Genomic DNA, 12,740 nt, shown 5'->3' on the forward strand with positions numbered 1-12,740 from the left:
CTTTCCCCCAGAAATGACAAGGGGACAACTGTCTGCATTGACAAGTGTTTCAGATGTTTTTACTGCCCAGAGACGAAAGTCATCTCCGACCCTTATGTTTGTGTGTGCTGCCCACTGTGCAGTTTAACCCATTAGACATGCTGAAATTATGGCTGTACAAATTCCTTGGCGCCATCCGTAAAGACAGAACCCATACAGACACTGGTATTTGACAAATGTCATCTTTTTTGTCTGTAAAGAGGATCCCATGATGTCTTGTTACCAAGACAATACACAAGAATAAGTTATGCTTATTTTTAATGCATGGCTGAAACCACTTTGAGGGATGAAAACAAGCCTTTCATCAAAACAATCTGCTCAAACCATGGTCTCTTCACACTGATGTCTTCTTCCACATTTCATCGATGTCCCTGTAGATGCTTTTCCCCAAAGTCACAGCGAGAGAGGAGTGAAACCACCGAAGAATTAAGTTACTATGTGTGTGTCCTTCAAAATGTCTTTGTGTCTCTGCCCCCCTTCCCTGGCTGTGCTCAGACAGCGAGTCTCCAGCCCGCTTATCTTTCTGTCCGTTACAGCAGACCCCCGCAGAGACAGAGAACCAGAGTTTATTACAGTCTTCAATAATCTGCAACCCCAGAGGAACTCAGACTCATACAACATGCCCTAAAAAAAAAAGATGAACATCCCTCTAGATATCAAACCTCTGTGGTGACGTGGCCTGATTTTCATGTCGCAAAAAAATTTAAAAGACAGCAGACAGTATAACATAACATTTGTTGTACTAGCGATGTCACTGTGTGTTATTTGTGGTTTCAGATTCAGATTCTGAGAAATTTTACTATTAAAAAGTGATGAAAATCTGTCTCTGGGTCCCTGCTTCAAGCACTCAAAAAATAAATTCTCATTAAACTGAAACCAACACTGTTGTAATACAATTTAAAATAAATCTAGCTGCTGGCGGTAGCTCCAGGCAGAAGTGAACTGCATTTATAGCAGACTACATTTCATTCAGCCATTCACACGCACATGCAGAAAGACACCACTGGGAGCAATTCAGGGTATAGTGGCTTGCTCAAGGACTTAAGAAGAAGAAGAAGAGGTGGTGATCAAACCTTTGGTTAAATGCGACCCACTCAACAAGCTGAGCCACAACTGTCTGCAGAATGATCAACTGAGAAACTGTAAATGGACAAGACCTAGCTTTTCAAGCTAACTCAAAATTACCTCAAAAATCAAACAAACACACTCTCATAACCCTTGTAGTTTGTCAAAGGGGCAACAAAAGAGTACAAATCGTAGCACAAATTTCTACCAGTGGATCACCTCTGTTGCTCCACAACCAAACACTGCTCTCTGCACTCAGAGTTGCCAGTAGTTGACGTTGTTTGTTTGCTTGCTCCTGTGCTCTTAAAGCTGACATCTGTGACATATATTAGTGCTGTGAACATAACTGAAGCGGGCCCTGGAGTCTTGGCATCATGTTCCGAAATCAGAAACGACCCTAAAGATGAGAGCCTGGGGGTCTCTCACAGAGGAGGCAGGCCTTGCAAAGAGAGAGAGAGAGCCAGGTGATTTATAGGAAGGTGGAGGAACAAGAGGAGAGAAGTGGGGGGTGCAATTCCATCCCCTCAGCAGAAACACACAAAGCACAGTGGGGGTATCAGGTGGCCCACTCTGCCTTCCCCCGATGAAAGCAAAAGCCTGGCCGACACCAGCCTAACCAGCTAGACCAGAGGAGGGCACGCACACACACACACTCATTCAGGCCACAAAAATCCCACACACTTATTCAGTACAGCACTTCAAGTCTCAGATCCATTAATAAAACTTACACTGTCCACCTCCTGGAGCCCTTGAAAAGCTACAGCCTCGACAAGACAGACACTAGAGTGGAAGGTGAAAGTGCATATATGCCAAAACAATCAAACTTTGTCAGGAATAAAGACAAAGAAGCCACAGACCTGAGCTACAGCCACAACCTTAAAAAAAACACCTTTCACTGTTGAAGAAAAGTGTTGTTGCCTGCAGAGCAGGATCTGCACCAAAAACACCTCGTGGCAAGCAATAAATCTGTCTGTGGGGAAAGTTGTTCGGAAATATCAACACTGTAACACCATTAATAGCAATACAATTACTCTGAGGACATTTAATCAAATGTGGCGTTGGAGCTATTTTGCAAGACAAAGTCATAAATTTACATTCTAATGCTTGCTGGGTACGCAAAGCCATGCCTGCAGGCTCTGTGACAACGCCACTGCCGGGAGTGTGTGTTAGTCCAGGATGAGAAGGGAAATGTCAGGGGTCTAATCAATCCAACGAGGGAATACAAGCAGCACAGAGGCCTGTGGCAACTTGAATTACAGAGCAGGGCAGCGGAGCAGACACAAGGCCAAACTCCCCACCTCCCCTTTTCAACACACGTTCTCAACTCTTACTGGCATCTCTGATTTTCTTCTTTTAGCTTGTTTTATTCTCCCTATAGCTGCCACTAGTGCTGAAATTAATAAGCAACGGCTGAATTAGATAATCAAAAAAGTGGTTTGCCAACAAAATCTTCAATAAACATGGAATTGTTTTGCAGAAGCGAAAGAGTTCAGACTGATTCTAGCAAAACTAACTCACTGCTGTGTTTTTATGCAAGGGGCTGCATTGGTCTGGGGGTGAGGGGAAGCAGGGGGGGAGGGTTGTAGGTGTGTACAATATGGCCACATTGTGACAATGTGAGTGGGTTCATTCACGTTTCCAGTCCGTCCGTTTTCATTGTGTTTTAGTTAGCTATGCTGCTAACGTAGCCTGCTCTACCTTAGCACCAATTCAACCACAAGTGTATCTGCAGTGATATATAAGAAAACACTGTGTAACAACCAGCAGTAAAAAAAGGATGCCATGTCGTTATGGTGCATTAACTGTGGCCCAAATTAAACAGTGAATGCACATGCTAATAAGGCAAACAAAAGAGTTCCAACATGTCATGGTCATGTTCCAACAGTCCTCCATATGTGATCGGTCAATGCAGCACCTTTGCCAGATGATGTCACTGTCCAGTGCAGCAAAAGTTGTACCAGATCCAAATGTTTTGCCACACGAGGCTGATTTGTTTTGCCGGAGCCCACTGCAGTGTTGGTGCAGGCTGTAGTGAGCGCAATCTCCCATAGAAATGAATGGAGAGGGCTGCGTTTTTTCACACCTTTGAAACTCAATCTGAACACAGGCTATAGGGGGCGATCTGACAGATCCTAGAGCTTTGTATGGTTTGAAAGGTTTCAATACTAGTGCCAATATGATTCCTGAGTTTCAGCACTGAAAACCAATGCTACAAGTTTTCCTTTTCAGTACCCTACCTTAGTTTTTATAAACATATTTTGTTTCTAGCTAATCCTTTGTTTGATTCATTCATTTTCTAAAGCGATACAGGTCTCATTAGTAAACAATTTACTGTTATTACTAGAGGACAACCTAAAACAGTCATTCAAATTTCATTTAAGACATTTATCAAGTAAAAATGCAACACATTCACCACTTTCAGCATCTCAGATGTGAGGATACAATTTCTGATTTGCATCAGTTTGGACTTTTGGATGGTCAAAATATGAAATTTGAAAATGTAACCTTGAGTTCTGGGAAACTGCAATGGACATTTTTTATTTTGCAGCCCACCTCTTTTTCCTTGTATTTTACTGCCCCCGTTCCCTTTCTTTTCTACTTCTTTGATTGGCTGCAGTAGATAAAAATAACCAACCAACCCCAATCAAGGAAGGAAATCTTTTGGGCAGTTGCCTGGACATCAGATTGATGCAGGACTGATACAGGATACAGGGCTGCAGGACTAAACTGAGGTAAGTCTTGCTCAGTTCTGCATTATGCAAGCTGAAAATTTCATGCCATCCTGATTGTTTCTGAGTAAACCTGAGTCCAATCAGCAGGTGATCTTTAAATGAGGAGGGTCCAGCAGGAGTGGGTGAGGGGTGGTGTTGTCCCAGAGCACATCATTAAACTGTCTCACACACTCTCCAACGTGCTATTAGCCCAACTCAGCCCATTACAGCAAGGCCACTAGACTTAGCTCAGAAGGCATCTTGACCTTTTAACACATGGTGGGGACTCAAACGTGCACACACACCCATACACAGTCAGACTAAAAATCAAAGCCCTGGGATCTACTGTCATTTGGGACTGGCAGCTGGCCTTTATAATACGATTTATTGTATACATCTTTTACCTTGTAGAGGCAAGTCATTTCCTATACAGTATTAATAGTATTTTCAACAGTCCCCAGAAAGAAACTAAAGAAACAATGACCTGCCTCTACTCATGGTTAATGTCTGTCAGTCTCCAACTTGGATTAGCTTATGTTTATACCATTGATCTCCACTGATGCTCAATAACAGTTAAAAACGCCACTGCACCGGGTGATGTGTTTCTTCATTACGAAACACAAGACCTACATATTTATTAAAAACGCTGCTCCAAAAGCTTCAGACGACATTTTTAAAGCATCTGAAGTAAACAAGAGTCAATGCACATGCGCAAACAAATAAGCCAATCCAGGTCGGACAGACATTAATTATGATTAGAGGCAAATCACTGCTGCTTTTACTCTCTGTATGGGGCATGTTGGAAATACTATTAATATAGGAAATGACTGGCCTTATCCTTTAATACTAAGCTCATCTTTCCATAAACCTATTATATACCTAATACAAGAGCCTGATATGTCAGGATTAGGCCAATATGATGAACGTTTCAAGTCTTTTACCCACCGGAATTTTGCTTTGAACAGTTTTAGCCAATTAATTGCTCAAAGATATATTTATCTATGTTAGTTTTTCATATGTATCCTGGAAGTTCCCTAACCACTGAATAGCTGTGTGGTATGAGATCCTGTCTTTGAGACCCACTAGCCCTAAAATAATCTCATTAGTGTCAGTGTCATACATGGGTTGAAATGTTATTTCAGAGGTTTTTCTAATCCTGACAAAAATAAACTTCAGAGGAGGGAAAAATGCTGTATTTGAAATTCCAGGATTGAAAATGATCAAGTTTAAAGATCTTGAATTAAAAATTGGAATGGCAACAACAGCAGCAGCTCACACTCATGCACAACAGATAAAGACGTGTTTAAGACATGATACAGGCCCAGCAGAGTTAAGTGCTTTGTGACAGAAAGAGTCCATAATCAAACAAGCGTAGCCCCCCTGCATAGATAAAGAGGGGAGGCGAGCAAGTGGGGGCTGATAACTACATCTGAAAGGATGAAAGACCCAACTATAAATAGGATGTGGATCATCGGGGGGGCGTTTGTTTTCAATTAGATATTGAAACTTATCTGGCTGACATTTTAGAGATGTCTCCTGGTGACATTTAGAAGACATCACAATTACAGCAGCCTCCTTTGGAGGTCCAACCAGCCAATTAAAAGGAGTCATTTTTGCTTTTCTATCAGGTACATTTTTTTCTTGTCATGTCATAGGGTACAACACCTATGTATGTGTGTGTGTGTGTGTGTGTGTGTGTGTGTGTGTGTGTGTGTGTGTGTGCAGAAAGCACTTCAGTAAGGTCGCTGCATTCCAGCGGCTGTTCTAACATGCTGTAAATACAAGGTGTTAAAGAAAACATAAGAAGGGGGAGGTGGAAATTATTCTGATCTAATACAACTGCTGCTGGAAGGTGACACAGCACGTAGGTTATCACAGATAAACAGCAGTTCACCTACAACCATAGCACAGAGCAGTGCGCTTGGTTTTCTCTTTTTTTAACTGAACAGGCTGCTTCAACAAATACTGCTGTCATATCCCAAGGAATCACTTTTGTTTCAGTTCTGAGGATCATTTGCATAACAACATGAAAAGTGAATTTTTAAGTAACTGGAGCTACAGAACTTTCTACCAGCGCAGAAGAGCACAAAATCCATCACGTATTCTCTTTCTTATGTTTCAGCCTCTAGGCATCTGAGACAAGCCACAGTCTTCTAAGTGATTTAACATTCAGGGTTTTATTCCCAGGATTGATGGCAATCTACGTCAAAGGTGGAGATCTGACAGGATATCACGAATATGCATACAACCACCAAACCTGCATGTAAATGCTAAACCATTATCACAATCCTGCATGAACCCATGCAATTACAATTCAAATCAGTACAGCATTCAAAACACATTCACTTCAAACAGTATGGATTGGAGGATTAGTACAAATACAGGTTCAACACTACAAAACATACGTGAAAAAAGTTAAAATGTTTATTTGCCATATTTTCACAAGTTAAACCTGTAAACTACAATGAACTGCTGCAAATCTGAGAACTCCACTGGCTTCAACACTTGCGTATGTTGTTAAACAAGAATTCCAGAAAAGAATCAACACACACACTCATTTTCTACTACAGTTTCTATTTTAGCCACCTAAATTGAGCTCTCTAATAAGGGGGAACTTGGCTGCTGCTGAGTTAGATGTCTGAATGCCAGGCAAACCATTTCACAGAACTGCGGGGAGGGAATTTAAAAACCAAAATACTACCAAACACCGGCCGTGCAAAGGCTCCTCGGTTCACCTCTTCCAAAACACGCTCAGATACTGCTGCAAGTCGACTTTGCAATGTTTGTAAACAAACACCGTCTTACCTTGAAACTGGTTGAGCAGCAAAGTTATCAGGGCGCCCCACAGCACCGCGGCCAGATGCATCTTGTACACCGCTTTTCTCTCGCTTCTCCGGGCTTCTCTGTACCTTTTCCCTGTTCTTCTCCGCACGGTTAAATATCAACGGGCTTCTGCTGCAAGAAGATGCTCCGGCTTTCACACTAACCTCATACCATGACTGCCTTTTTAGCCCCTTTGCTCTCCCCGACCTCCTCTCCCACCTACTCATGGACGCCGCGACAGAACCGGGATGAAAAAGTTAACTCAGAGAGGAGCAGCTCCGCTACAGACTCCAACATGTTGTGCTCCAGTTCCCGACGGTAGCCTCCACAAGGAGCTGTGGACTGTACCAAAACAAAAAGCTAGGGGAGAGCTAGCTGTGCCTACAGCGATATCTTTAAAATAACTTTTCCGTAAATAAGCAACATTAACAAATCCCTACCGTGTTAAGTTCTGTAATATACAACACAAACATCCTCCTTTGAGATTTGTCGTTTTTCTACATTTTACCTTTCCTCATATCTCCATGTTTCCCTATCCTTCAAGAGATTGGCTCGTCCAAAATCTTCGCTCTCGTTGTCTCGTTTCTTAACATCTTAAGATGGTCAGCTTTTCAAATTATAAACTCATGGGGCCTTTTTGTGACTCTTCACAGTACGGAAAATACCCCCCATCACCACCACCACCTTCATTCTGCCCCCTTCTCATTCTGCCGTTTTCCTCACAGAGTGTAGGTTAAAGAAGAGAAACAGAAGAAAAGGAGGAGGGGAAAAGCTTTACTGTTTTCACTTAAGTCAGTGGAGGCAAATGAGTGACAGTCTGGTTATTACAGTCTGACACTGAGGTTATTACAGTCATTAGCCCAAATTTACAGAACGTTACTGTAGGAGTATCAGATTAAAATAATTAATATAGGGCAAAATCCTGTAGGAATAGTGGTTTCATTAGACGTAAGGAAAACAATTAAGACTAAGACTCACTACAAGTTCCCACTGGAGCATTATAAAGTAACTATAAACTCTTTATTATTAAAGATTGCATGTAAAAACACATCACCAGCATAACAGTAATATGCTTTAATCCCACGAAGAATAAGAAATAAGAGATTACAGTAGGCTACACCATAAGTCCCTAAAGTATGTTAGTATGAAGGTATGAGAGACTAGTAGCTTGAACTCAGTTTAGTAAGATAGATAGATAGATGGATGGATGATAGATAGATAGAATTTTTGTGTTAAATCACAGTTAAGGAGGTATTCAAAGCAAAATACAAACTGTAAATAATAAGCAATAAAGTATAATATTACTAAATATTTCATTTTTATTCCAGATTATCTGTCCTGACAATATATGACTGTAGTCCTCGTTCACACTGCTGCTGGTGAAGAAGAAAATCTGGTTCCCTTCTTCAAAAGTGATTCAAAACACCGATTTTGGCATTTCCTGTTGTGAGTTTGCCCTTGTTCACACTTCCCTAAATTTAATACATGACAGTTATGGCAATGCAGTCTAATTTGTGTGTGTGTGTGTTTTCTTTTTTGTCATCCTAATCTGACATTCTTTATATTTCTGTACTTGTGCAGTTCTGTTTTTCCCTGAAAAACAAGGCTTTAGACTTCACTTTCTTATTATGAGGCAACTTTAGCTTGGATGTGAGTTCTTTCATCTCTAAACAGGACATCATCATTTCCCTTCATTTTCCTGTGGAACATTCATCAGAATGTTAAACCTCATCCCAGTAAAAATGGTCTGCATCATCACACTTATTTATGATTTCATAGAGAACAGTTTCACAAACAATGCTTTGTACAAAGAAATGTATTACAATGCAGTGCAATGAAAATCACAAACACACTAGATTCTAGATTATATCCCTGTATGCCCACTTGTGCATTTCATTTTTCAATTGTTGCCTTTATTTAACAGTGAACTGCAAAATACAGACAAGAAATTTAAGGAATGAAATAGGGCATGGCATGCAATGAATGTCCCCAGCTGGGGGACTGAACTGTGAACATTGCAATTACTGTACATGGCATGCACATAACTCAGCCGAGGTGCTCCTGCTAAGACAGCGTTTGAAATCCAATCAAGTTCTCCTGTTTTTTCATCTTTTGCTTATGTAACACTGTAACAGTGTTACAGTGAAAGAGTTACTGGGGAGAGACTGGGGAGGTAGTGTGATGCAGCCAGTAGGTGGTCATTACAGCAGGCTTTTCTACTTTGAATGTGTCCATTATACTAGTATAAATACGTTAATGTACAAATACTTTGGCCTTTAAATGTAATCAAACAACATGTTTGTTTGAAGCATACTGAAATCTTAATCACTGCAATCAAGCCCCAAAGATATAACATAACTTTGTTCAGGAATATTATACCACAGTAACACCAGAAAGCATTAAGATGTGCTAACACTAACAGTAACAATAGCCTTTTATCAAATGTGATATACTCAAAGCCAACAGAGCTCAAACCTGTGAAAAAGGCAAGATACTTTTTATATATTTCCTATCTGTGTGATGCACAGGTCACAGTGACTGAGAGGTGAGCTGATCGAGGATCAGGTTCTGGGCAGGTTGAACTCTGGGTGGCAGGGCAAGTGGACAACAGCTGTGGCCTCTTTCAGTTCCCATCCTGTTTCTGGGTGAGAAGATGGAGACATTTAATTATAACCTGTGATTAATGTGTCCACGGTGGGCTGGGAATCTGTCTGCACAGCACAGAGGGCTTTAGTTTGAGATTCACACAAAAACACACACTCACACTGAGAGTGACTTTTTATGCTTCAGTACTCATTTGTTGTACCAGCACTCATTGTTTCAACAACCATATCTAAGGACTTTATCCCTTAAAGTGAGAAAAAGTGACTTCACTGTCCCTATGACTTTCTAAGACTCCACTGGTATCTGACACCTTTTGGCCAGAACACATGGCTGGCCTGTAAGTGTGGGTGTGCGTGTGTGTGTGACCAAAACCTATTAACACACTCACATTTTGGGGACTCGGCCATCTTTGTGAGGACCAGAGGTTGGACATCATCGAATTTTAGGGTGGCAACATGGTTTAATGTTAGGGTGAGGTTAGGGTCACGGTTAATGTTAGGCAAGTAGTGGTTATAATTAAGCTCAATGTAAAGTCCCCACAAGAAATGAAAACACAGACTTAGGAAGTCTAGTTTTAAAATTTCAGACCACTTTAGTACTTATAAACATGAATTGCTCTGACTTGAGGTATTTCAACTTGAAATGATGAGTTGAATGAATGAACAGCTCATCCAAGTCATTAGATTAAGTTTTAAAGAAACAAAACTAACAGACCTCCCAGCATGCCGTGCTGGAGAGTTAAAGTTCTTCAGAAATTCTTCTTTTTTATATTTTGAAGAGCCCATTCATGGTGAAAACTTTATTTATGTTTGTAATACATATTAAATTCAATCATGGTTGTTTTATAAAAAGAAACAGAGGATGATACAAGTCTTGATAAAGGTTACCACTAAAATCAGTCACTATCCTGACACACTGAGACTCTTACAAAGTCACTGGGAGTAGTCTAATATGTTATATTTGCTTTGGTACAAACAGCTTTTAACAGCTACAGCTGTGAAGTTCTTCACATAGAAGAATTGACACTTTCAAGTGAGAAATTTAAAAGCAATGTAAATCTGGCTTTAATGAGTTTCCATGGATCTAGAAGTTGTGTCAACATAGCATTTTCATTTTATTCAATCCAATAATCCAATAATCCATCTTTAGTTTATTCAACTTGTTTTCTCAAGGTTAGTTAACTTAGCTGAGTTAATTTAAAAATCAGGCAAAACTCACAAAAGAAAATTGAGCTAACTGTTCAGTCTAAACTGGTTTTAATCATGTTTCAAGGCAGCAGGTGAACTTTTCTAAGCTTAACCAGCTTGAAATGTTTTATAGTGTGTGTGTGGTCTGATTTTAGTCACGTTGTGGAGAAAAATCTGTTTACCCTGTCACATTGTGGGGATTCAATGTCCTCATGGGGGCAAAACAAACAAAAAAAAAGACAAACTCCCAAATGTAAATCATTACATTTTAGAGTGATGACTGGGTTCAAGGTTAGGGTGACATTAGAGTTGGCTGAAGCTTAGTGCAAGTCTCCAGGAAATTAATGCATTTCAATGTAATGTCCCCTGAAGTTATGGAAACACAGCATGTGTGGCCTTGTTTATATATACTTGTGGGGATGGAAAACTGGAAGCTCACCACTGTGTGGGGACCGAAGGCTGGGCCCCATGACTAATTTGTCAGATTTTACAAAAATGATGGGGTGTGAGTTTTGTGCAAGGGTCAGATTTGGTTAAGGTTATGGGGAGGGTTAAGATTAGAAAATAACAGTTCCGGATAAGGTTAGGGTAAGTCTCCTGGAAATTAATATAAGTCTATGTACCCTGTATGTGACAACTGCAAGTATGTTTATGTGTGTGTGCACATGCACACATGCACAGTAAGACAACAGCTGTGGGCTTATCACTTTGGCTTCTGCTGATAAATAAAGAAGTGTGTTGGGAGATGGGAAGGCCACTACAAACAGACGATCAGGCAGGTGTTGCAAATTTATTTTTATTTATTTTATGTGCAGTACATATTTGCATGTGCACATGTAAGTATGTGTGTGGAACACAGATACAGTGTATGACCTTCTCTCTCCACCAGTTGCTTGTATGGACATTCTTTTCTGAGATTAACACAGGATCTAATAAATTTCCAGTTTATCTTTCTTTCTCACACTCTCACAGATATTCTCTCACATGTACTGTAGTATATCTTAAAGGTTAAATTGAAACAGGGGTCATGAAATTTACATAAAAATAGTCTGTTATGTGAAAATAAGACCACCAGTTTTATGTGACCATACTGGTAGTTTAGCTTGTTTGAGTCCATTAACTACTGAGAATTTTTTAAAACCTTTTTTTACATTGTATTTGAATTAAGAATTTATGGCAGTCTTAGGAAAATGGTTGGCTTGTCATGTGCAGTTAGAGTTGGTGTTTGATGGTATTTTGTCAAATCTAGATTCCTTATTAAAGCAGCAGTTATTTTAAAGCCCATATACTGCATGTAGATAAAAAAAAAAACTCAAACTTTAATGCTCAGTAGTGTCATAAACACAATGTACCAGATAGCAATTATAGAACACAAACCAATATCTTAATTGCTTTCATTATATTAACAACAAAACCATGAATTACTAACTGATAATTAGGATAAGGATTATGAACAGAATTTTTAATTGATTGATTTTTTTTCATTTTTTTTCAGACACAGCAGGCAGTTTACAGTATACAAGCTCTGGTACACCCAGACACAATACCTGCTCAGGTCTCAGCAGCAGACAAAGTTAGCATGCAGCTGGTGAAGAAAGTACAACATTTAGCTATTAAAAAGCCAGACATTTATGTTATTCAGGAGTTGGTGGAAATCACAGTAGAGCTAAGATAAGTATGAATATTTGAATTGCCTCCATCCAACAAGTTGTGCAACCTATATGACCCATATAGGTAGGTTGATCTATTCCCACTCCTATAATACATAAGAGCATCTCCTGGAATAGTGCTACTACACTGACAGGCAGCACTGCAAGAACTCCACCAACATTAAAAGGTAAGGCTGGTAATTTTTTATATTAACAGTATTTTAACAATCCCCATACAGAGACTAAAACCAGCAATTTGCCTCCACTCACAGTTATTGTCTGTCAGTCTGTCAGAACTGGATTAGTATATTCATCTGTGCCATAGACCTCAATTGTTGTTCAAAAATAATTAAGAACACATCACTACACTTAGTGAAATACTTCCTTATTATGAACTATAAGACCCTGATATTTAGTCTAGAATATCCAGAGATCTTATGTATGGGCCCTTGACTCTTGTTTACTTTTGATGCTGTAAAAAGTTATGGCTTTTCAGAGCCTTTGCGGCAACATTTTAAAGAAATAAACACGTAACTGTTGGTTGTAATAACCTGCTGACACAAACAACTGTAGAGTCGCTTTGACAAAACAGTCTCCTCCATCAGATGAATGACTCCAAATGAATGCTAGTGTTGCTATGTACCCTGTATGTGACAACTGCA

At 39.9% G+C, this 12,740-nt stretch overlaps 1 protein-coding gene across 2 annotated transcripts in view; it reads right to left on the minus strand.

The window, feature by feature from the left end:
• lrp4 (low density lipoprotein receptor-related protein 4) overlaps positions 1-6,927 on the minus strand; it is a 110,950-nt gene extending 104,023 nt beyond the window's left edge. For both annotated transcript variants that reach the window (XM_020612335.1, XM_020612333.1), the window contains exon 1: positions 6,621-6,927. In XM_020612335.1, the coding sequence (XP_020467991.1) occupies positions 6,621-6,681 (61 nt within the window). In that variant the 5' untranslated portion in view covers positions 6,682-6,927. The remainder of the gene's footprint in view (positions 1-6,620) is intronic.
• Between the last annotated feature and the right edge of the window lie 5,813 nt (positions 6,928-12,740).

The sequence above is a fragment of the Monopterus albus genome, unplaced genomic scaffold (assembly GCF_001952655.1).
Source record: "Monopterus albus unplaced genomic scaffold, M_albus_1.0 scaffold123.1, whole genome shotgun sequence".
NCBI classification, from domain to species: domain Eukaryota; kingdom Metazoa; phylum Chordata; class Actinopteri; order Synbranchiformes; family Synbranchidae; genus Monopterus; species Monopterus albus.